The sequence below is a fragment of the Lytechinus variegatus genome, chromosome 14, assembly GCF_018143015.1.
Source record: "Lytechinus variegatus isolate NC3 chromosome 14, Lvar_3.0, whole genome shotgun sequence".
Taxonomy (NCBI): domain Eukaryota; kingdom Metazoa; phylum Echinodermata; class Echinoidea; order Temnopleuroida; family Toxopneustidae; genus Lytechinus; species Lytechinus variegatus.
In genome coordinates, this window is record NC_054753.1 from 25,494,896 (window position 1) to 25,521,945 (window position 27,050).

At 37.4% G+C, this 27,050-nt stretch overlaps 1 protein-coding gene across 1 annotated transcript; it reads left to right on the forward strand.

Moving 5' to 3' along the window:
• Positions 1–717: 717 nt before the first annotated feature.
• LOC121427640 lies at positions 718–16,565 on the forward strand. The gene is made up of 9 exons (XM_041624146.1): positions 718–1,140; positions 3,739–3,837; positions 6,902–7,068; positions 8,182–8,335; positions 10,585–10,732; positions 11,909–12,073; positions 12,775–12,861; positions 13,060–14,043; positions 15,950–16,565. Exons 1-9 carry the CDS (start codon positions 1,054–1,056, stop codon positions 16,225–16,227), a joined length of 2,169 nt encoding a protein of 722 aa, XP_041480080.1. The 5' UTR covers positions 718–1,053; the 3' UTR covers positions 16,228–16,565.
• The last annotated feature ends 10,485 nt before the right edge of the window (positions 16,566–27,050 follow it).

Genomic DNA, 27,050 nt, shown 5'->3' on the forward strand with positions numbered 1-27,050 from the left:
CCGTTTCTTCTTCTTCCTATATACCGTATATAACACAGAGATAACACAAACGTATAACATAGAAACTCACATACACATACACACACACACACACACACACACACGATGTATAAGGTCTCATGCGATCGCTGCCACTGTGATCTTCCTTCCGGTATTATCAAGGCGCTTAGCTCCTTGGTATTATGTCGACCACGTCCGGTGAAGCAAGGAGCGCTTAGCTCCTTGGTATTATGTCGACCACGTCCGGTGAAGCAAGGAGCTAAGCTCCTTGGGTGAAGCTAGCCTGGAAGTGGTATTCCGGTGGTATTACAGGCTGTTTTGGTTCCTGACAACAGAAACATCCGTCTTTACTGGACATTTATTGAATAACTTGGCATTATCGTGATATTGGGAACCACCGTTCACTTCATACAGCAGCGCTTTATTCAGTCAAACGCACGGTTCCCTATTTCCACCTCCATTCACTTTGTACACAAGTGCGCGTACACAAATCTACGAGTGGTTCCCAAAACCACGATTTGGCCAATAACTTCTGACATTTGCCTACCATCCTCAGTTCATAACTTAGCCAAGTTAATTAAGTGAGACTTAGAACTGAGATTTTCGTTTCAGCGGAACATCAGATTCGGAGACGAGACTGAATTGAACAACAGTATGTGTCTGACTTTGCATGCTCTGAGATACTGAGGCTGGGCTGAGCTGAGTCTGGACTGAAGCTTTTTTTTTAACTGCATGAACGTCATTTCTCAGGGAGACCAGTGGCAGTGGAGCAAGATCAGATTTGGTATCATCGAAAATTGGTCATGATATTAACATACAGTCTATGTTGCTTTTAGTTTTACTTGCACGCTGTAATGTAACTTAGCATTTTTTATCAGATGATACACTTGCAGACTGCACTTCACCAGCACGACATTACACCAGACAGTGTCTTGAATTGCACTTGTACTGTCTCCATGCAGAAGACGAAGACGAGAGAGCAGCTTTCTCTTTGCATTTATCTTGTTTATTGACGAACAGCATAGAGATCTAGATCTCCCCTTAGCTGCTAGCATGAATTTGATAAAACAGCCAAACTTCCTTCAAATTCATGAAATTTGTCACATTCGAGCGAACAAGCAATTGGAAAACTGGTACTATGTGAGTATACCTACCTATGGATACCTATGGATGCTTCTGAACGCAGTCTAAGACTCTATATTCAGTTCCAAATTCTGTCTCCTTTTTAGGTTGGCCGGGTCATGTCCTGGTGGGTCAGCATCAAACTTGAACTTCACAGGTTCACATCTCCAATACTTATCCAATCCATTCTCGAAGCTGTGGACACTGGGTGCATTTACTAATTCATTACTTAGGCTATTCCAAGGTTTCCTCATTCTTATGTAAAAGGAATTCTTACGTTTCTCAGTTACTGACCTCGGAATGTACAATTTTTTATCATGACCCCTGGTAGGCCCCTGCACCTGTCCCAAATCTGGCACTACTTCCTGGTCATACCTGTGAAATAACTTGTATGTTTCGATCATGTCTCCTCGCGCACGGCGATAAGCTAATGTAGGAAGTTTTAGTTGAATCAATCTTTGTTCATATGGGAGGTTCTTAACCTCAGGTACCAACTTAGTGGCCCTTCTTTGTACATTTTCTATTGCTTGAATATGTTTCTTTAAGTATGGACTCCATACTGCATGAGCATACTCCAAATGAGGTCTAATCAATGCTTTGTATAGGAGCAAGAAGTTCTCCTTGTGAAGATAAACAAATGTTCTCCTAATAAGATTCATTAGCCTATTGGCTTTATTTATCTTTGACTGAAAGTGCTGGTCAAAACTAAGCTTTGTGTCAACGATCACTCCTAAATCTTTACTAGTTTCAACTTGTGATAGATTATGTAAGGCATTATCATGTGTCATTGTATAGTCATTGGAATCATCATTTCTTTTACCTCTTGTAAGTACACAACATTTATCCGGATGGAACTTTAATAGCCACTTGTCTGACCATGAAACTAGACGATTTAAGTCCGCCTGTAATAACTCAGCATCTCTGTCATTTTTTACATGCTTGTATAACTTGGTGTCATCTGCAAATAAATGAACAGTACCCAGTAGTTGTGTGTCCGGACAGGTTGTGTGTCCGGACGATCACTTTTACATGTAGAATGTCATTTGGAAAACTTTACAAGTGAAGTTTCATCAATTTTTTAGTACAAAATGTTAGGAAATATTATAAAGAACAAAATAGAAAATGATTGCAACTATTGAATTCATATTTTTAGCGTAATCCAAAGACAAAAAAGAAGGCTTCAAAAATATAGTGTCCGGACACCTGACCCCCCATCCTATGAAGTGTCTTTGGAGAAATATTCAATTTCAATTACCTTGCAAATGAAATTTCATATTTTTTTCAGATTTGGCGTACAACTACTCTAGTATGTAATTTTGTTGAATACTATGTAAATTAGATATGAAATTCCTGAATAAATAAATTTATGATTTAGTGCCACCCATTTCAACGTTATTAAGTTAGAGATTTATGAAGTTAGAGAGCATTGACTTTTCCTCTCATCTCTTGACAATGACATGAAAAAGTTAAAAAACATGTACATTTCATGTTTTCTTCATTTGCAGAACTTGACTTTTGACCTTCATGCAAATATTTCCTTTCTGAAAAATACACTGACTTACGTACATTCCCAAAAAGCTGGCTAAAGGAAATCAGCTGTTTTTCTTTTGCTCAAGCATAAGTTCTCTTCAAACAACATAAAGCATGTGAAACCTCAAATTGGTACTTTGCTCACTTTTTAATTCCTCCTTTGGAACTATCCAACCTACCACTCCAGAACAGATCATATCACTTGTAGGTACCCCTAAGTCTTGTCAATATGATGATATTGAGTCCAACTATATTCAATCTTTTTACTACCTCCAGCTTTGGAAGAGTTCCTTTGTGACAGCTGCCCAGGCCAGAGTGAAACAAAAGTATATCAGGGTTAGGTTGGCTGTCGCAAAAGGAACTCTTTCCTATAGCTTTTATTGAATAGTATCATACTACATGTACGGCATTTTCATGAAATCAGGAACAACCATTCACATCTTCAGTTCCACGTATTGGTTCCCTCGCTTGTAAACAAGTGTGCGAGTCCGGGGGGGGGGGGCAGTCAAATATATTGCTGTACACACGCGTGACCAAAAAAATCCCGCAAATAACTTGTTTAGGGGGTTATTGTGCACACAGAAAAACTTGTTTAGGGGGTGCTTAGAATTAATTTAGCCACACGTGTGTACAGTAATACATTTGACTGCCACTTGAAAGGAAAACCTTGAAATCTTATACATTTATTTTGCATTGACATTGCATATAAAAATGTAGTATTTTCAATGAAACTGGATAAAAAGGAATGTGTAAAGTTGAAAAAAAAAATGAATTAATGATAGTGATTTTTCTTTTCAACCTAACCTTATTTCGTAGGTCTATGCTTAAAGTAAGTGTTAGGTTGCCATTAAGCAATTATAATTATTGTTTTCATTATTCGTCCCTATTTTAGACTTCCATTTGACTTTACGATATTGGTGTGTATACACTAGAAAACGTTGGTTAACCTCGGTCTGTGAGAAATATTTTTTCTTCAAAGTAAACAAAGTCAGGTTGTCGAGTAAAGTTCACACACACACAGGAAAATGCCCCACAAAGCGTATTAACAACAATGTCATTCTTTTCCTCTTATTTCCTTTACTACAGATGAAACTTCATCTTCTAATATCACTCTACTTCCTTTCTGTAAACTTCCCAGTGACTATAAAGGCCTTGCCCATTCAACAAGTACCATCTCTCTCTCAGGTGAGTTTAAACATTTCATTTCCTCCCAATAAAACCCTAAAAAATCGATGTTGCCCTCATCCAACCGACTGCAAAATGCGACAAAAGGATCAACATTTTTTTTTTCAGCAGAACCGAGATATAAAAATGCAGTGTTTTCATGAGAAAATGTCAGATTTAGGCAAAGAATTTGTCCAAATTCATATTTAGTTGTGTGAAATGCAAATAATTTTCCATTTTGATTGCATGAATAAATAATTCCATGTATGAATTTCTTTTGTGCAGTATAGCAGCGAAGGTATAAAAACAAAATTAAAGTAAACCAACCGACTCAACTTTCTGATTTCTGGCTTGAGGCCAACATATTAGTTTTTAAAGGAAAATTACTATTTTCTGTGTTGAAGTGATTGACCTCATTGGCTAAATAAAAGATAAATTTTTTATTAGTTGGTCCTAATTCATCCTTTCTACATTTCTGGCAACAGCCACCCAAAGTGGGCTCCAGCCTCCAGTTTCTTCAGACCTTCAATTTTACAAATCAACTTATCGGCCATGCTCCCTCGTTGGCTAGCTTACGTACATTTTAAATCATTTTAACCATTCACACTCCCACCCTGAAAGATACTAGTATATGCATGGCCTTGCATACTACAATCTACATGTACATGTACAGTTGTGCTCAGAAGTTAGTAAACCCCACCACAAAATCCACTCCTTCATACTGATTTTTTTAATATAGACAGCAACACTATATGTACAATGTTTGGCAAGCCCAGCAACAAACTTTATTTAATATGATATTTGATTGATCATCTAACTTTACAATTAAATATCCAAACATTGTAAATGTGATAATTTTCTGATGGGGCTCACTACTAAAATTTGAGCACCACTGTATATTAAATCATTATCTGCAATACTTATTTCAAATTAAGCTGACCACGAATACACAATTAATTTCCTCCTTTGTTACATTAAGAGATTTACCTGAATCAAAATCGCTGATCTTTTTTTTACACATTGATTAATAATAATAAGAATGATAATAATAAATAATGATAATAATAATAATAATGAAGATATTGATTATATTAATGATGATAATACTACTACTAATAATAATGATAATAATTGGAACACCTCATATCCTACGGAAGGTCTTGAATTAGAAAGAGAAGTGAACAATGAGAGGAGGACCCATTTGATAGAATATAGAACAATAACCCTAGATTTCTGGAAGAAGTCCGGTTGCTGTTTAATATACCGATAGAACATCAAGTTGTGGACAATGGAAATAATAATAATAAATTGGTACTTACATGTATATGGCGCATAATCAATTAAAATTGCTCTCTACGCTTTAATACAAATAGCTCTCCAATATTACATTTAAGCTACAACAAAAACAAGTATGCTTTCAAATGTATTTTAAACGATTCAACAGATGTACATGATCAATGGTAAAAATCAAAGCCAGCTCTCCCCCCCCCCCCATAATGGTAATGATTGTTGGGTTTCTTAAAATACTGGAAATAACAGGTGAAGGGCTGAATTACATCCAGTTCACAATGTAATGTTGTTTAAAAGAGCATGCACACCATTAAAAAAACACTAATGTTTAGTGGCTTACTAGTATAAAGAAAACACTGTTTTTATTTGTTGTTATGGCAACATGATATCAAACTTGTGAAATTTTACCATAAATAGAACATGTTTAAAAGTTGGTAGGCTACTGGACATTGTGCGGTGTCAATAAGTGCAAAGAGGTTAAATAATTCTAGGACACATTTGCATGTTACATGTATTTTGTTCTTTCCCTTCCGGATTGTCATGACAACTTAGATAAATAAATGTATTGGAACAAGTACTGTAATCATGAATGAATCACTAAACTCCAACTCTAAAGCAATCAACCCATTGTTTAATGAATGGGATTTTTAGCAGGTGTCTGCCATCCAGTTTAAAATGTTTGGTTTGTTGCTATGGCAATTTTTAGCATCATTATATTAATATTATTATGTATATTGTTATTATCATGTCGGCATGGTAATATTTGAATAAACTATTGTGTTGAAAAGATTAGTTACTCACACATAAAAACAAACAGAACTAGCAACACTTTATTGATTTCATTGTATTGAGGTTCACACAAAATCCACTCTCTTGTTTACATTACATTATTCAAAAGACTTTGCAGTATTTTTAGAATAATTGATCAGACGTCCTTTTGTTGCTTTATAGTGAATTCTTTACTTTAGCCCACGTATTTTAGAATGTTTATTTTTATAGTAGTTATTAATAACTCAGAAGATGTAGGAGTATATACATTTTGTGCATGCTTTATACCATGATATAGATACCCATGAGTCTTCAAATTTCTCAAGTGATATATGTTTTATAACAAATCCATTAGCCAATGACACAATGATCTCTTTTAACATGCAATGTTATGTATAACTCAGGATGATATGATTATCTTTAATATATATCCACCATGAGTATAGTAACAAATGAAATTCAAAGTTAGGAGCATGTACTATATACTAGCATACAGACATATGCTAACATATAATGTGAGTGTGTGTGTGGATTTTTGTATGTATATTTTTCATTTTTACTCTCTACATTATCATTGTATATATTTTTCATCTCATTCTTGCTGTAATGTTCTATATAAGGGACCCCTCTCACAAGCTCTGCTTCTATGGGATCCCAAACCTATCATGTATTCTCATTTTTTGTTAAATCGTGTAATATGTCTCTTGTTTTGATTGGTTTAAATAAACTTGAACCTGATATGCTCATTATTCTCATTCATGATAATGGTGTTTGGCATGTTCCCCTTTTGGCCAGTATTTTTTTCATCAAGGATGATAAAAAATTAATAAAGTTTTGAAACTCAATTTTGGAAGAAAAAGGGGTAATTTTTTCAGGTTTAAGTCAGTTTTCCAATCATCTGTCAGGTTATAGGAATTTATATATATTTTTTTTCTTTTGCTTCTATTTTTTTCTATTAATGAATGTTAAACTTTTTACTATTATGTTTAATACCCACGAGGATTATTTTTTTAAATATTTTTTCTAGACTCATGATTGGGCCCAATGTGAGTTTCAGGGATTTGAAGATTATGAAGAGGTTTGCCATACCCAAACTATAACACTGCCCACATGCAACCCCGGATATAGAAGGGCATGGCCCTGCTTACCAGATTTCGATGGACTTCCAGAGGACTTTGACCCAAATCATGATGTGTAAGTTAATAATATTATTAGCTGTGAAGGAAATATTTTTATTATTATTTTACGGGCTACTCTACCATATTGGGGTAATTGTTAATTTTTGGGGGCTATTTCTTTCATTTAAAGGGCTACTTTTCTTTACCTCATGATAAATTATTTCTGTATAAGCTTATCTGATTATTTTGCTGAATATAGAATGTTGATTTTCAAAATGTTGTATGTGGCAGATCATGGGGCAACTTCAGAAAAGATGTATTGCCCCCCCCCCCCTTTCCCCCAAAAATCATTCTATTTTTGCAAATTTTTGTGTGCGAGTTTGGCTGTCATGAGAGTATAGTGGCTGGTCTTCCTCATGTAAGTCCTGTAAATTTTGATTAATTGCCATTCCGCAGATCATAAATCCTGTTAGTACCCTTTTGAACTTTCCCTTTCCCAACTTAATCAAATCTGATTAAAAGGATGCTTCGATCTGAAGATATTTATATCTCAATAAATAGAGTAAAATTCACAAAGCAAAATGCTAAAAATTTGATCAAATTCGGATAACAAAGTCATTGAATTTTAAAGATTTGCATTATTCCGATGAAAAAGTTCAAAGGAATGTCTTCATGAATATTCATAAGGTGGGCTGATGATGTCATATCCCCACTTGTTCCTTTATAGTTTATTATATGAAATTAGGTTTATTCAAAATGTTCCTACCAAGAATTAAAACAATTGGAATGACAATCGATTAAGTGCATTCGTTATTTCTTGCTGCAACTTATTTCATAATAATGGAGACATATCAATTACACATTTATGAAAAAATGAAACAATTATGATTTCACGTAATAACATGAGAAAAGGGAAAGTGGGGATGTGACATCATCAGCCCTACCTATTGAATATTCATGAAGACATGCCTAGAATTGTTTTACCAGAATAATGCAAATCTTTAAAATTCAATAACTGTGTTATTATTATCCGATTTTGCAGAAATTTTCAGCATTTTGCTCTCTGAATTTTACTCTATTTATTTAGCTATTAATATTATCAGTCCAGAGCATTCCTTTAAAGTCTGAAATAGATAATTGATTTTATTTCCCCATCTCTTCTTCACCTAACATATGTCTTTCGCTTCAGATGTGATCGCTGCCCACCGAATACATTCCAAACTTATTATAACAAATGCCCGGTATGCCACAACTGCTCTGTGTGTGATGACGGAGAAACAGTCCAAAAGCAATGTGATATGGAGAGTGATACAGTATGTTCGCCGTCGGATTCCGAAGAATTGGTTAGTGGTTGCTTATTCCATGGAGTTTTGCCAAATTACTAGTTTTTGGCATTGGCATACATGTACAATTGAATTGTTTAATGATCAGTACTGGCTGCAGGGTAAACATTGTTTAATTGTGCAACAGAGCACTGTAACAGTAGATCTGATGTCAGACGTCGATCCAAGATGTACATTAAATAACAAGTTCTTGTGACATCAGACATCACTGTGACATTAGGGGGCTCACTGTTAACACAGGGCGAAAGGTACAGAAGTATGGTACCGTATTGTTAAAATTGTTCTTTATGGCTTCATCATCATATCCATTTTATCCCTCCTCCGCCATCAGCAACATCATAACTGTTGTCACCACCAACACACCGCCATCAATACCACGATCACCATTATTCTCACGTCTTCCTTCCCATATCATCATCAATATCTTCATCATCCTCCTAATTAACATCTTCGCCATCGTCATAAAAAACACCACCACCATCATCACCTCATCACTACAACTCCATCACAACCACCACTAATACCATCACCTTCACATTCTTCTACTCCTGATCTACATCATCACTGCACCTCTGCCACCATCATAATTTGCACCTTCATGATCATCCTCCTTTTCATCACATATCAAGTCCTTTTACGCCTTTTGGACCCCTTGCGCGAGCCAATGCTCAGCGGCGCATGCACAGTCGCACAAGCGCAGCCCGGCTAGCGCTAGGGCTATACGCTAGGGCACGGCGGCCGTGGCCCCTGCCTGCTGCACTGCATATTAGGTACAGTACGCGCCCGGCCCGAATATGACAACTTTTGCCATTGGCTTGTGGTCTGACACATGTTTATTTAAAGCTAAAACGCGAACGCAAAGTTTGACCAATGAACATCATTCTTACATCATCGTAAAGCTTAGAAAAAACTGCACAATGACTCATGGGAACTAAGCTGTACGATACCATCAAGCGAAATTGGAACGAGTGGGAAATCGTTTGTGGTGACATAAAGTAGGATTTTACGTTGAGTTTCATCCTATTTTTTATATGAAAGGGATGTTTTTGACCCCAAAACGCGAATGTAATTAACATCTTTGCAAAAATGTCAATTATTTAATGGAAATAATATGATATCAGCATTATATCATTGGAACTAGGGATAAAAGTGGGAACTTTTTTCAGGAATGACAAAATTGTTAACAAAACATGAAATTTCCAATGGTATTTCCATAGAGTGGTAGACACGCGAGGAAAGCAAGCGCAGTTATTGTCCCATAGGATCCGATATGTAATTACCATCATCATCATCAAAGTGATCACATCCATCACCACTGCCACCTTCACTACATCCTCCACCATCACCACTATCATGCACCACCCTCATTATCATCATCTCCCTCCTACTCTTGATCAACATCATCACCACCATCATCGACATCATCATCACCATCATCGTTGTTGTTATAAAAAGCATAACCACCACCACCACCATTATCATCACTACTGCCAACATCACCACGACCAACAGCACTACCCACACCATCACCATGAGTCACTACCATCATCATCATCACCACCACCACCATCAGTCAATTCCATCATCCCCACCGCCATTATCATCACCATCATCATCACCACCACCACCATCAGTCAATTCCATCATCCCCACCACCATTATAATCACCATCATCACCACCATCAGTCAACTCCATCATCACCACCGCCATAATCATCACCATCATCATCATCACCACCACCATCAGTCAACTCCATCATCACCACCACCATTGTCATCACCATCATCATCACCACCACCATCAGTCAACTCCATCATCCCCACCACCATTATCATCACCATCATCATCATCATCACCACCAACATCATCATTATCCTCAACAACATCATTGTCTCCCCCTGATCATCATCATCATCCTTCTGATCAACATCATCATCCTTCTCCTGATCAACATCATCATCACCACCATCACTGGTGGTGATGGTGGTGATGATGTCTCTTCAATGGTGATATCTCTCTTCAATCCATGCGTCACACCTGTTGTTCAGAGGGGGATGATCTATTGTTCCATCCCCGTCCCTGAACAATAGGTGTGACTCAAGGATTTATGCCAGTGATCACCATTATCAACATCATCATCAAGATTACTTGTATTACTGCAGTAGCACACTTCTTACTGTGCTATTCTCCAATTTATACTTCATTATAATTCATGCCTTTCTTTTGCAAATTCTCTACCTCAAACCAGTCGAGTCCCTTGATGCCAATAGTCCCAACTGTGAAAGAAATTATGCCATCTTCAGCGGAACCAAATAGCTCTCTTCAACCATTCATTCCTACGGTAATGTCACCAGATGGGCAAACTCAGAGAACTCATGAAACTGATTTACCAAATGGTATGAGGAACTCTTCTTATTTTGTTTTTGTGATCATTATTTTATACATGTCATTTTTTCCAAACACTGAGATAGTAGGGGAGACCGGGGTTAGTTGGAACATGGGGTAAGTTGAAACATTGTAATTTCCTTTAATGCCTGTAAAATAAATTTATGTAATACTGCCCTCAAATTTATTGCTATTAATACGACAACTGTGAAATTGAGGGCAGTATTGCATAAATTTACTTTACAGGCGTTAAAGAAAATTACAATGTTTCAACTTACCCCATGTTCCAACTAACCCCAGTCTCCCCTACTGCTTGATTTTTTAATCTTTTTTTTTTGAATTCTCATGCATCTTTTATATCAAATTTAGACATTACATAGGGGTACAGCATTGAGACCAACATAACTTTTTAGAGAGCATGTCCAAAAGTTTTTTTTTTTTTTGGGGGGGGTGGAATATGTGTAAAATTCAATATAAGTCTTGAAAAATTATCAAGGGTTATTATTTGTGGTTTATTTGGTCCACCTTGGTAATTTTCTTGATTAAACAATATGATGTAGTTTGATATAAATTGTAAGTAAAAAAACCCCAAGAAAATGCATTAGAAATTTATAGACGTAACTGAAGGTTAAACTACGTTACGTTAAAACGTAAGGTAAAAATTTGAATTTAAATGTATGTTATGAGGAGCATTCACTTAGAAGATACAAGGGTCATCTGCCAACATATATTAAATGTTAGGTGAAACCAAATGTTCAATTTGAGACAAATTGTATGAGAGGTATTTTTGGTACTACTTAAGAAGGATTTCTTTGCAGAATTATTATATTGTATTTGTAAAAGTATCATGAAATTTTCTTATTTTCTATTTTCAGATTTCATTTTACAATATTATAGGTATTTTAGAAGGATTTTTTGCAAAAGTATTATGTTGTATTTGTACAAGTGTAATGACGTTTTTTTTAATTTCTTTTTCAGATTTCATTTTACAATACTTTAATTTTACAATATTATATTTAGAAGGATTTTTTTGCAAAAATTAAGTACAAGTATCATGAAGTTTCCTTATTTTCTATTTTCAGATTTAAATTTTACAATATTTACTACATGAGCTTGTCTGAAAAAAAAGTGCAAGTGAATATCAGTTTCACTTAAAATTTTGATTATTTTTCAACTTCATTTTGAAGAGGATCCACATGATCTGCCTATTGCTGAGCCAAGGTCTACCAAGGAAGGAGTGTATGAAGCAGTCATTATTGGTTTGGCTGTATTGTTCATCTTAGCTTTGATAGGTTGGGGGTGGAGAGAATGGCATTTCAGAAAGAAGCTGCAAGATACTAAAAATGGTCAAGGTAATTATACCTCTATTTCTTATTATTTTTTTTCATGCAACATAACTTTTCATTGCATGTAATCCTGGAAACTTTAACAAAACTCATACAGGTGGATGCATATAAAAAGAGAAGTAAAAAATTCAAAGCGTACATTATTCTATTTATTATTTATTAGCATATATTCATCCTGCTGCAAGAAGTCAGAAAAAACACAGCAGCAAAAACGCAGTATTTCATCAATGGCCTCATGCAAAACTCACAATCGCAGCAGAAAATATTATTAGTAGTAGAAATAAAATCATAATGACAAATATTTTAATCTTAGTAAATGCTTATTGAATTGAATAAACAGATACTTTTGCATAAACAATAACTTGAAAATGAACAAAATTTTGAAGTTAACACAGTGAAAAATATGAATATATAGTAAACTATAAATTGTATAATCCCTGAAATTAAAGTGGATTCAGATTCACATGCAAGTTTCTACACAAATCATTTCTGATATGCCTCAGTAGTTATCGATTATAATCTGCCATGCGCGTACGATTTCCTACGCTGTTGGACTCGAATTCGAGACGAGATTCCACTCTTACCTTAAGTATCAAATTCATAGTAGAAACATGTTTAATAATTATGAAATCTATCTCTGGAAATGGGTTTCCTTTTTTGTGGGACGCACTCTATTTAATATTTTACCTTCTTTTATACTTTCTTAGAGAATATCCAACTGGAAACAGGTTTGGCTAATGGTAGAGCACCACATGGAGCTGATGACAAGGATCGTGAAGAAAGAGGTGTCTCAGGTCAGTATTAATAAACATGTGTATCTTTTTTGGTTCCTTCTTTTTCGCATTTTGAAAAATACCTGCATTGCTTACAATCAATTCTTGTTTTTTGATGAAAGGTCATTGTTTCATTAATTTGTGCCCGAATATCTTCCATGTAGTGATTATGATTATAATTTTTCTTTTTTTCTTCCTTGTCCCTGGATTTGTTTTTAGAGCCCCTGCTTGGAGGGTGCAGAAATGGAGAAGCTGGGGGAGCCTCGGGTCATGCACCAAATGGTCAACTTGTTGGAGGAGCTTCTGGAGATGCCCCTGGTGGTGCTTCTGGTGGTGCTTCTAGAGGTACCTCCAGTACTGCATCTGGAAATTTGTCTGGTGCTGCTTTTGGTCTTTTTGCTGATCTCAACCCACATTGTCAACATGACGGTGTCTATGGTCATCCACCTGATGATGCCTCTTTTCATTCATCTAATAATGGAGATGATGCTCCTGGTCACGCAACTGCTAATGCTCCTTACTACTCACCTGAAAGAATCTGTGGACAACCTATTGTTTGTGCCTCGGAAGATCCACCTGATGGTGCTCCTGGTCAGCCAACTGCCGGTTCTTCTGACAACCCTTCTGAAGTTGCCCAAGGTCACCCTGATGATGGTGCCCCTGGTCATCGATCTGATGGTACCTCTGGTCAACCATCTTGTAGCACCTTTAGTCATCCAGATAAGGATGCTCTCAATGATGCATCATCTGACCATGGCTTTGATGATCCATTAAACAGTGCCACTGCTGATCAATCCGACAGTACTCTGGGACATCAGACCAACGGAGCCTGTGGCAATCATTTAGAGAGTTCCCTTGGTCATCAGTACAATAACACCTCTAGTCAACCAGCTAAAAGTGCCCCTGCCAATCTTTTAATCAATTCATCTGATCATCAATCGGACAGTGCCTCAGAATCTATCACTGCCTCTGTTCATTCTGCCTGTGGACATCAATCTGAAACTGCCTCTGGCAATCTGTCAGACAATGCCTCTTCGTTAGGCAGTGCCTCCATCCTTAACCTATCTGACATCGACTCTGATGATCAACCTGAAAGTAGCTGTGGTCAACTAAATGGTAATGCTTCTGGTCGTTCATTCGACAGTGCGGATGTTGATGACAGAGGAACTAATGCAATCCCAGTAAGGCCAGAAATCCCAGCAGGTGAGAATACAGTACCTTATTAAAGCTGGTGGGTGTTTCATAAAGCTGTTCGATGACTTTTACAGACAACTGCTGATCCTTTCTTATACTATATAAACACACAGCAGATTTTCGTTGGTGCAAGTTAGGTTCCTAAGAAAGTGTCACCAGTTACTTGAAACGTCGCTTGTAACTTATGAGCTCTATGAAACAACACACATCTGTTTTGGTTGATATTTAGACGGTGTTTAATGCAACACATGCAAGCATTCCTTTCGTCAGGCCCATCATAGTTTACTTGTCTTGGGAAAGATTTCTATGGGAAACTTGCATACAATTAATGACATGAAAACACAGGTACAGGTCAAGTCAGATGGCAAAGTCATTGTTCTGTCCATGTGATCTTGAAGTTTGAATATTAGAGAGAAAGTCTGTAAGAGACCAATCTCCCTTTAGGAAATATAACAATTCCAGTCCAGTTTACCGTTGTAATAACCCATTGCTACAAGAAACAGACAACCTAATCATAAATGTATAATAGGGTGTTTTCCTTCATCAATGAATACTCTATACCACTCTGTCCCTTTGCACTCATTGTGTTTTGAACATGTTGCAACTTCTGTGGCACTCCGTGGCAAAGTGTTAAAATGGGATCTTACATCACGCTGTATCAGCAACAATGTCGCGTACGTTGAGGTCTGATAAAGCTAACAGCCTAGCAAGCAAAAACCTACCCCCCCCCCCGAAAAGAAAAGATGGAATCTCTGTTGATTTTGTATTAAAAACACTTCTCATGTTGTTTGAAGGTTTGCATGGTGGTATGTACAATTGCTGATGTGGTTTACAGTACACCATGTGGAGTGTTATAGAAGCAGTGGATAGAAGAAGAGAAGGAAGTGGATAGGCGAGAAAGTGGAGATTTGAGAATAGAGTATTCTTTCTTGAGAATAGTCCTGAAAAGGACTGTAAACCAGAAGACGGACAGTCAACCTGTCCGAAACGTCGAGTCTCTCTACTACTCATCATCTCTACTCGCCGACGCAAGCCAGCATCTCCTCATCAGCTCTACTACTCAAGCTGTTCTCACTCAACATTCCTTCTGGTTTACAGTCCTTTTCAGGACTATTCTCAAGAAAGAATACTCTATTCTCAAATCTCCACTTTCTCGCCTATCCACTTCCTTCTCTTCTTCTATCCACTGCTTCTATAACACTCCACATGGTGTACCGTAAACCACATCAGCAACTTCTCATGTTGAAACATCAACCTTTTCAGTTTGTTAAATTGTATAAAGATAGGAAGATTTTGTAGGCTGCAGCTCTGTAGCCAGAGTTTTCGATAAAGGTGGTTTGATTCCCACTATTCCTTAGCTGATACATGTATATGTGACAAGCAAAAAAAGAAAAGATGTGTGGAAGTATATTGTCTCCAAAAACTGTTTTTCTCCCATATTTTTGCTTTGAAAAATGTGGTTTCAGCCCGATAGTCCGCGGGTCTGATAGTCTTCGGGCCCGATAGTCCGTGGGTCCGATAGTCCGCGGGTCCGATAGTCCGCGGTGTGTGTAAAATTATGATCAGGATATAGTAAGATCAAATGTCATTGGGAGGTCAAATGATACGAGTCCATAGGGTTGTATAACGATACCCCAAAGCACAATGACCTCCTGACAACTACTTCAAGGATAATATTATCCCCATATTTTTATCGTTGGTGATTATTACCCCCCAAAATTTATCCTCTAGACTAATGGACCCGCGGACTAACAGACCCCGGACTAACGGACCCGCGGACTAACGGACCCGCGGACTATCAGGATGTCCCTGGAAAATGTAGGGGCTTTCATCGAAACCCCAACCCCATGGCTACCTACTTGAATACACTATTCAGTTTCTTACACAGTCATCACTATACTCTTTTTCATCTCAGATGATGTAGTAACTACCAAGTTCCTCCAACATGTTGCCCAGGAGTTACCCCACATCCTAATCAAGAAGACCTGTCGGTTGTTAGGTCTCCAGGAGAAAGACATAGACGACATCGAAGCCCTGTGCCATAGAGATGAGCAAGGATTCGAGTTCCTGAAGAAACTGTTGGGCGTAGTTGGCAAGGACTTTACTTACCGTGCGCTCCTTGATGCCTTGAAAACATTGAAGAATAAACACCATGCAGATAATCTCATCAGGGATTTTAATATAGTACTATAATGTTTATCGTTTGTATCAGTTGTGTATTCGCAATGGGCCGATACTCAGTGTTGCTCACTGCCAAAAAACAGTCCTGTGAATATTTGTTTTTATGAATTAATATACAAAGTATGATTCAGTGATTGAATGAATAATGAATTAAGTTGTATGAGAGGAAACCATTCAAGACTCATTGAATTGACTGACCATTGAGGAACAGTTTCAACAGGCATTGCCTTATTTATCGCTTTTGTTTTAGACCGAGGAAAAGTTGCTCCTTGAAAAGTAAGAACAAATTATGCCTTCAAAATTGGATGAATTATGTTTATGTTGATTGATGTAAAAACAGTAGAGCTTTGTACATGAAGCAAAAGGTATCAAAGATATATGGCCCCCGTGAGATAAAGCTTAGCAATTGATCATGGTTTCTGAATTTTACGATTGATCATACACACTTATCAGTGCAATCACTTGTAAAAATAATCCCCAAAGATCAATTGCAAGCTTTATGCTACAGAAGGGTATTTCACAAAGATCACACTTATTTGCTAAATTTAGGCGCGATTTCACAAGCCAATCTTACTCTACTAAATCCATATTACTTAATACATTGAAGGCGGTGCATATGTTGATTTTCTTATGAACTCCCCTGGTGCTTTTGTACAATTCTGGATCTGGATGATTGATGTACAAACGCCTTATTTACCCTTCATGGTTGTAAACAAACATCTTTGAAGAGTGCCTTGTTGTTATACTCTGAGCCGTGTTGATTCCCAAGAGATGTTTGATGTTACTGGGGATTATACCTTGAGTTTCCTTGTAGATGATCAAGAGGCGGGCTTGGGATCTTCTTTCTTCAAGGCTTTCACATCCCATGCGCTTCATATCATGCTTGTGACACTAGCAGTCCTGCTGTACTCATTGCATGCCAAGTGTGGTGGGGGCTTGCGTTTTTCCAGCCTAGAACTGAACCGTTGCTCAACAGACACGGCTAGACGAACCTGTAGAAAAGGATCTTCATTTTATGTAGTAGAAGCAAGGGGACATAAAGCATGGGAATACATGTATTGATGGGCGTCATCGCAGAGGATTATCTTCTTTCTTTTTTTTTTTTTTGGGGGGGGGTTATGCAGCGATAGATGTACCCCCAAAACAAAATCCTCTCTGCTGACGTCCATGCTCATATTAGCGGGAGTTTGATGATTGCTTGTTCTATATATATATTTGACACTATATTGAGTGACAAAAATCAAGTATTTGTCTAACATGTTTTTGTCTCGCCCAACAGAGGTGAAGGCGAGACTAAGGTATCCAAGTGTCGTCCGTCCGTCACATACCTGTAATGACACATAACTCCATTACCATAAGTCGCTTGTCAACCAAACTTGGACGGTAGATGGACTTGGGGGACCTGCACGTTATGCTGCAGTCGGAGGTCACATGGTAAGGTCAAAGGTCATTTTGAGGTCAATGTTAAAGTTCACGAGCAATGCTCTTATGACAAGTGTTATTCCATCCCAGTCATTTCACAATGAAGTTTCGATATAATTCTCTTGCGTGCCCTCGCAAATCATGATATTTCTGGTTATTTTCATAAGTGGGCGAGACACAAAATTGCTTTTGCCTTGTTTTGATAATGCAGGTTTCTCTACCTACCGTATTATATACCGCTGAAATCTGCTTGACTTGGGAGATTTTTGACTGAGAAGTTGTTATTATCATGTTTTGCATATCCTGGGACCTGTACTACAAAGAGCTGCAATTGATCCAATCAACCACAACTATGGAAAGCCAGCAACGTCAACATCTATTATGCATGTTAGTTCAAGATTTTCTAACTATGATGTATATTCATACATTCATTGTTTACTTGAAAATTCAGTGTAATTCTCTTTGTATGTAAAGGACATTGTGCAAATTTCCTGTAGAAAAAATTATGACATTGATAGATTTCCACAGTTGAGGTTGATTGGATCAGACGTAACTCTGTAAGACGGCACCCAGATCTGATATGTTTTTAGTCAAGATGGTTATTTGACTTACAGAAGGTCGACTTATGCAGAATATACTGTATTCATACAGTTCTATGAAAATAATGTCTTGGAAAGAAAGATGAATGTCTTTCAAATATAATAAATGTGACTGATACATTTATGATTTACTACATTTTACGTATTCTGATCTGAAATAATGCTTTAAGGCAAGACAGTTGACTTATGGAAAGTCGATTTATGCAGAATGTAGTGTATTCATACAGTTCTATGAAAATGTTTATGAAAGCAAGATGAATGTCTTTCAATTATAACAAATATGATGTACAGATATTTTTTTTACTTAGTGTGTTGATAAGCACTTTAAAACTATGTCATCTTTATATCATGCTTTTTTTTTATATTATACAATTCTATGAAAATGTTTTATCAATTCAAAGAGTATAAATTGTAAGAGAACTCTGTGTGTATGTTTAAAATTATGACTGTCATTGAACTGTACTGATGGCTGAATATTCAGTAAAATTAATTCCATAAATAGATACTGTAAAACAGTGTTGGCTTTTGTTGAGTTTATTCCAAGATCTATTCTGAACATATCATCTAAAGGGATAGAGAAAGGTAGAATAAAATTACTGTCAATTCCATTATTTCTGCAAGCAATATTATTACTAAATACTATCTTTTGTATTTTCAGATGATTCTTGTAGAAATTACAAAACAAATTATGAATATTCATGAAGTATATTGTCTTTGGTTTGATCGATCATGTGTGCATTTTATAAAACGTGTCTGGAAGTTGTGCCCTTGTTGCAGAGCTGCCTACTACACACAGTACAGATTTTCAGTAATTATTACTGAAAAACCAGAAAAATACTGATGGTTTCATGCAAAAAAACTAATTTCTAAAGTTTCAGTTTTTGGGTTGTCCTACAGTATTTCTTTGAATATATACTGATTTCCTAGCCTCTGTTATTTTGATGTGACTCGCATGCTTCAACCTTGAGAGATTGGTCGACCCGGGGGGGGGGGGGGGGGGCACTTCCATTCACGAGTGGATACCATGCGCGACCATGGGGTCTCGAAAAGCACCCTAAACACGTAATTTCCATATTCTGAAAATGTACCCCTTAACAAGTATTGGCGTGTGAAACACTACCCTTAACAAGTATTGGAAACAAAACGATACTCATGGCAAATATTCCCTGAAATGAACCCCTAAACAAGTACAGGAATGTTTTATGGGGTTTTATGTTACGGGTCCTTCGGTCGTCGGCTTTACCTTATTGGTTTAGTACGACCCCATCTTCTACACCTGGCGTAAATCGGACTCTAAACACGAAGTGTTGGGACAAAAAGGACATCCTTTTAATATAAAACATTTTCATTTTGGTTTATCATCCCCGCAAATTCGACCCTAAACACGTAATTTTCCTAGCGAAATAGATACCCTTTTCTCATTATTTTTGCATTTTTGACACCCTTATCACGTTACGTACGTAACGTGCCCTATCGTGAAAAGGACATCCTTTTTACGTGTTTTTTTGGTCGCGCATGGTATCCACTTGTCAATGTGAGTGGCCCCCCCCCCCGGGGGTAATTGGTAAAGACACCAAAATGTTCATTGGCCATGGTTTAGCGCATAAGAAAAGTTCACCAGTCGTTCTTTAAGTCGCTCTTAACTTACAAACAGCTTTAATATGAAATGCCCCCCTGGGATCTCCCATTCCTGCACTTTGGTTTCTTCGGTGAGTTAAATATTTCTTTACTATTTTTCAATACTCTGTCGAGGCCTGTGATTTGATGTACAGTGTGTTTTGGGAAAAAGCTCATCGACCCACAACCTCTCATTATAATGAACACTGGTAGCGCATGTATTATGTGATGATGATGCCGACGATGATGGTGATGATGAATACAGTGATGATGATGGTAATGAGGATACATGGTGGTGATAATATAATAAATACAGTGGTGATGATGATGAATACAATGATGATGATTATAGTGATGATGTTTATGGTGGTGATGATGGTCATTGTGATAATTGTGGTGATGTTGATGATGGTTTTCTTAATGATGGTGATGACGATAATGGTGGTAGTGATGACGATGATGATGGAGATGGTGGTGACGATCATGATTTACTGCAAGAACAAGCCCTGTTCATAATCCAGTGGGCAACATAATTAGGTGGACACCATGTCCGTCCATGGGCTTTTAAAATGGACCCTAAACAAGAAATCAGTCTCAGAGTACCATCAGAAGCAGGAGTGGATCCAGGGGGAGGTGATGGTAATGATGATGATAATGGAGGTGAAGATGGTGATGATCATGGTGATGATGATGGTGGTGATGATAATGATGGTGATGGTGATGATGGTGATGGAGGTGATGATTGTGATGATGGTGGTGATGATGATGGTGGTGATGATTGTGATGATGGTGATGATGGTGGTGATGATAATGATGGTGATGATGATGATGGTGATGATGATGATGGTAATGATGATGGTAATGATGATGATGGTGGTGATGATTATGGTGATGATGATAATGATGGTAATGATGGTGATGGTAATGATGGTGATGATGATAATGATGATGATGGTGATGATGGTGGTGATAATGATGGTGATGATGATGAATACAATGTTGTGATGATGATGGTGGTGATGTCAGGGGGAGGCGGTAGGTGCAGCCTGTAAAATTTAGAAATATAATAAAGCAGCCCAAAGAATCCCTTCCCTGCATACCCCGTAACTGTTCCTTTTCAAATATTTATTTCAGACAAATTTTCACCCTGTAAAAGTCTTGACTCTGAATCCATGCCCGTTTTATGTTTTCCCCACCCTCGCTAATGGCTCTTATCAATTTTCAGGATAATAAACACCAAGTACAATAGAATGAAAAGTGTAACCTTTTTTCCTGAATTTGGCGATTTTGACACTTGTCTCACTCTTCGCACATACATCAACTGGCCATGAAAAAAACAAACTTTAAATTCTTTTGTGGACGAGCATGGTGTTCACCTTATGACAGCTGCCCCATCCATAAATTTAGTGAACTTCTTGATCTTTGACCTTTTGACCCCCAAGAAAGGGACGAAGAACTCAAAACGTAACAGCCGAGGTACAGTAATTAACAAGAGGGTTATGGCATGAAAATACATCAACATAAGAGACAAGTTCATTTAACGTGAAAATTGATGGACTTTTTTATTTTTCTGAAAAAATTTACATCAGTAATTAGACATGTGTAAATAGCATTTTATTTGTATAAAAAATATGAATGTATCCTTGCATCAAAAGTATTATGATTTCACTGAACAGAATCAATAAGATAACACTGAAAAAAACAACAACATAATCAGACATACCCTAAACCCAATATACACTATAATATAAACCCCGAATATAAATTAGATAAGCTATAATTACAGTACATTAAGATGATGGCCACAACAAGCAGTTTTGCAGAGCAAACATATGCATATATTCCTACATTATCCACAGATTAATTACAGCAAAATTCATTCAAATTTATTTGTATTGTGGTATGCTCAAATATCCCACTCTAAAAGAAACTGACAAGGGGTTAAGTACAGGGCCTTGAATCTATAGTGAGCAGCGGGGGGGGGGGGGGGGGGGTGGTGGACACAGGAACATGTCTGTCCCCCCTCAAATTCTTCCGGGAAGAATTCCCCACCCCCCGCCCCCTCTCAATTTTCAAAGCCTTTTTGATAGACTTTGTATTTCCCCATCTGTCCAGGAGATAAATTTGATGCAAATAAACTTAAAAATAGTCTCATTTTTCTGCTTGTTAACAGACACTCATTACATGGCACACACCGCCCTGAAATAAACAAAGTTATGCCGCGTAACGTAATGTACATACTTTTTGTTATTTTTGATGTGGGCAGAAGGAATTCATAATGTTCTGTCCTTCATACACATACTCCAGAAAATGGTTCACAAAATTGGAACACACAGGTTTAAATGGCAATTTTCTTTACTCCAAAGTAAAAATATTCCTTTATATTAGGAGCAATTTTCTAGTATGCCATCAATTAGCATTAACTGCACACAGAGCAAATGTCACCCTGGGATAAAGACATGTATTTTTTTTCATTCTATTCAAGTAACCCGACCACTAACATGTTTGCTTGATTTCTTACATCTGAATAACTTAATTGCTTGTTTCTTTGTTTTCTTTTGTTCATATATGGCTATTATCTTACTACATACCAGCGAAAAACAATTTTTTCTGTATTAATCCTGCTGGAAAGCCAAAATAAAATATCTTTCATTTTGTATAGTAAAATGCAAAGCATATCAAAACCACAGATTACTTAAAAGCATATTAAATAATAAAAAAAAGAATTGTAACAACTGACATCTATTACTTGTATAATTGGCACTAACTTTTAATTCTATTTTCAAACTCAAGAATGGTTCATTTCAGTACAGTAAGCCTAAATGTAAGTACAATATTACAGCATTAAAGAGCATAGTGGAATAACAATGTACATTTATATCACAGGAATTAAAGGAATGTAATGCAATATCTTCAAATTTTCTCAAAATGTTAATACCTGCGAAAAGATGAAATTTCATTGATATGAAAGTGACCTTCAACGGGTTGAATAATCTAGTCCTATCGATTCAAGACCAGCATGGGCCTGTTAAATAAAAGTTATTACTACTATGGTAATTTTACCATCCAATGGTAACTCATATGGTAACGATGATCAACAGCCAATCAGAATCATGGATTCCATGCAAGTTACCATAAAAGTAATGTTTATGCAACCATGCCATGGAACACAAAGGCTGACAATTGATTTCTACAATATTGTACATTGTAATCAACGATGATGGCCAAGCTCTGTGTTACCAGCCCCAGCATACACAAAATAAATGCATTAGGTAATTTTTCTGTTTCGCAGTGAAATAGATTTTCATGGTCCAAAGAGATTTGACAGAGATCCATTTTTCTGTATGCTCTGTGATTTTACGCCATGGTTACTAAACCTTTTAAAGGGAGTCCACCCCAACAGAAACTTCATTTGAATAAAAAAGAAAAATTCAACAAGAATAACACTGAAAATTTCATCAAAATCGGATGTAAAATAAGAAAGTTATGGCATTTTAAAGTTTCGCTTATTTTCAACAAAATAGTTATATGAACGAGCCAGTTACATCCAAATGAGAAAACTGATGACATCACTCACACACTATTTCTTTTGTAATTTATTATATGAAATATGAATTATTTTCATTTTCTCTTCATTGTCATGTGAAATGAAGTTTCATTCCTCACTGAACACATGTAATTCCATTATTTTAACATTTTGTGCTTCAGACAAGGAGGTCCTAATCGTCAAATTCGTAAAAATTGAAATATTGTAAAATTCAAACAATAAAAAACAAAAGAAATAGTGAGTGACATCATTGACTCTCTCATTTGGATGTAACTGGCTCGTTCATATAACTATTTTGTTGAAAACAAGCGAAACTTTAAAAAGCCATTACTTTCTTATTTTGCATCCGGTTTTGATGAAATTTTCAGCATTGTTCTTCTCTGATTTTTCTCTATTGATTCAAATCAACATTTTTCTGAGGTGGACTTGACCTTTAAGGAAAATTATCTTAGAAATTCTAGCTTTTATTAAGGTGTGGAGTAGAGCCATACAGAACAGCTTTCTGTTGAGTTGTGATCAAGTCACAAATGGAGGGGTGTGAAGAGGGGAGGGGAGATGGGGGGAGGGAAGGGGAGATAGAGGGGGAGATAAAGAGGGCTGTGATCAACACACACAGGGAGGGGTGTGAAGAGAGAGAGGGGGGGGGGTAGGAGAGGGAAGGGAAGGGGAGATGGATTGGGAAGAGAGGGGGAGATAAAGAGGGCTGTGATCAACACACACAGGGAGGGGTGTGAAGAGAGAGAGGGGGTAGGAGAGGGAAGGAAAGGGGAGATGGATGGGGAAGAGAGGGGGAGATAAAGAGGGCTGTGATCAACACACACAGGGAGGGGTGTGAAGAGAGAGAGGGGGTAGGAGAGGGAAGGAAAGGGGAGATGGATGGGGAAGAGAAGGGGAGATAACGAGGGCTGTGATCAACACACACAGGGAGGGGTGTGAAGAGAGAGAGGGGGTAGGAGAGGGAAGGAAAGGGGAGATGGATGGGGAAGAGAAGGGGAGATAAAGAGGGCTGTGATCAACACACACAGGGAGGGGTGTGAAGAGAGGGGGTAGGAGAGGGAAGGGGAGATGGAGGGGAAGGGGGATGGAGGGGAAGGGGAGATGGAGGGGAAGGGGGATGGAGGGGAAGGGGAGATGGAGGGGAAGGGGGATGGAGGGGAAGGGGAGATGGAGGGGAAGAGAGGGGGAGATAAAGAGGGCTGTGATCAACTCACACAGGGAGGGGTGTGGAGAGGGAGTAGGGGGAAGGGGAGATGGAGGGGGAAGAGAAGGGGAGATAAAGAGGGCAGTGATCAACTCACACAGGGAGGGGTGTGAAGAGAGAGAGGGAAGGGGAGATGGAGGGGAAGAAAAAGAGGCCCGTGATCACCTCACACAGGGAGGGGGGTGAAGAGGGAGAGGGGATGGGCGAAGAAGCGGAGATCAACTCACACAGGGACGGGAAGGAGAGAGGAGGAGATAAAGAGGGTTGTGATCAACTCACATAAGGAGGGGAGGTGGGAAGGGAAGGGGAGATGGACGGGAAGACAATAAGAGCTGTGATCAACTCACAGGGAGGTTTCTCTATGAGCTGAAAAGGAACACACAACTTTACAAAAATACAGACAGGCAGATTCAAGATTCATAGACAGAACCATGTCATCATGATACAATTCATGTACAAAAACCTCTTTTCTAAGAATCACTCACATTTAAGATTGAAAAGTTTCAAATTTCAAGTAAATAAGATTGGCAGTTCCATCTCAGCTCTGAATACAAAATACTCATATGAAAAGATAAATACACAGGCAGAATATAATTGGAATGGAATAATTGAAAAAAATCACACAATTTACAAGTATTGATTCTCATATAGACCTACATAGAATAAAGCAATTAAAAGTACTGTTGATAAGACTACATAAATATAATTTAACATCAAAAGCAATTTTACACATACTGTAACATGAAAATATTGTGCAATATTTTGTCAGAAGGCGATGTTGATCAAGGTTATTGTCAATTATCAAATATAGCAAGGATTTTGATTACCAATTTCACTTTTAAGGGGAAGAAAGACAATTCAAATACAATATTGGTTGTATTTGTTGTAGATTTTTTTTAACAAACAATTTTCATTTCTAGTTGCTATTCATCAAACTGACTTGCTTTAAACTAATCAATCAATTACTCAATCACCTATACTTAATTACAAATATCAAGTGTTTGTTCACAAAGGCACACATTATACAAAGCGCTTTTTAGCAGTACACTAGCTCTGCTGAGAAAGACAACCTCGGGGACAGCGGAATGATTTTGAAAGAGGGAGGGGTAGCACTGTCTATCCAAAGCATCACAATAAGATGGTATTTTTAAAAACTGAAATGGGGGCTGAATCAGAGCTGAAAGGGGGGGGGGCTGAAGCCAATTTACCCCCCCCCCCCCCCGGTTCTTCAGCCCCTGAAAATTATGCTAGAATAATGGTGATGTTATTTGATAACAAGTGGAATGCCTCTGGCCGTCTCACCTGCATCACGCGGTTCAATATAGCAGCAGTGCTGACTTTGCATACTACTCTAACTCGCACAAGATGTTCAGTGATACATGGTTACTCTTATGTCCTCTTTTTATGAACTAGACCAATAAACTTACAGAGATATGATGGTTATTCAACAAAAAACCCCAACATGGCCAAAGTTCATTGACCTTACATGACCTTTGACCTTGATCATGTGACCTGAAACTGGAACAGGATGTTCAGTGATACTTGATTACTCTTATGTACAAGTTTCATGAATCAGATCCATAAACTTTCAAAGTTATGATGGTAATTCAACAGATACACCCAATTCGGCTAAAGTTCATTGACCTTTGACCTTGGACATGTGACCTGAAACACGCACAGGATGTTCAGTGATACTTGGTTACTCTAATGTCCAAGCGAACTAGACCAATAAACTTTCAAAGTTATGATGGTAATTCAACAGATACCCCCGATTCGGTCAAAGTTCATTGACCCTAAATGACCTTTGACCTTAATCATGAGACCTGAAACTTGCACAAAATGTTCAGTGATGCTTGATTACTATTATGTCCAAGTTTCATGAATCAGATCCATAAACTTTCAAAGTTATGATGGGAATTCAACAGATATCCCCAATTCGGCCAAAGTTCATTGACCCTAAATGACCTTTGACCTTGATCATGTGACCTGAAACTTGCACAAAATGTTCAGTGATGCTTGATTACTATTATGTCCAAGTTTCATGAATCAGATCCATAAACTTTCAAAGTTATGATGGGAATTCAACAGATATCCCCAATTCGTCCAAAGTTCATTGACCCTAAATGACCTTTGACCTTGGTCATGTGACGTGAAACTCATGCAGGATGTTCATTGATACTTGATGAACCTTATGTCCAAGTTTCATGAACTAGGTCCATATATTTTCTAAGTTATGATGACATTTCAAAAACTTAACCTCAGGTTAAGATTTCGATGTTGATTCCTCCAACATGGTCTAAGTTCATTGACCCTAAATGACCTTTGACCTTGGTCATGTGACATGAAACTCTAATAGGATGTTCAGTAATACTTGATTAACCTTATGGCCAAGTTTTATTAACTAGGTCCATATACTTTCTAAGTTATGATGTCATTTCAAAAACTTAAC

Coding starts and splice junctions, on each gene's coding strand:
- LOC121427640 (XM_041624146.1), top strand. CDS start 1,054: ATGAATTTGATAAAACAGCCAAACTTCCTTCAAATTCATGAAATTTGT. Junction 8,336..10,584: donor CGTCGGATTCCGAAGAATTG/GTTAGTGGTTGC, acceptor ACCTCAAACCAG/TCGAGTCCCTTGATGCCAAT. Junction 12,862..13,059: donor TGAAGAAAGAGGTGTCTCAG/GTCAGTATTAAT, acceptor ATTTGTTTTTAG/AGCCCCTGCTTGGAGGGTGC.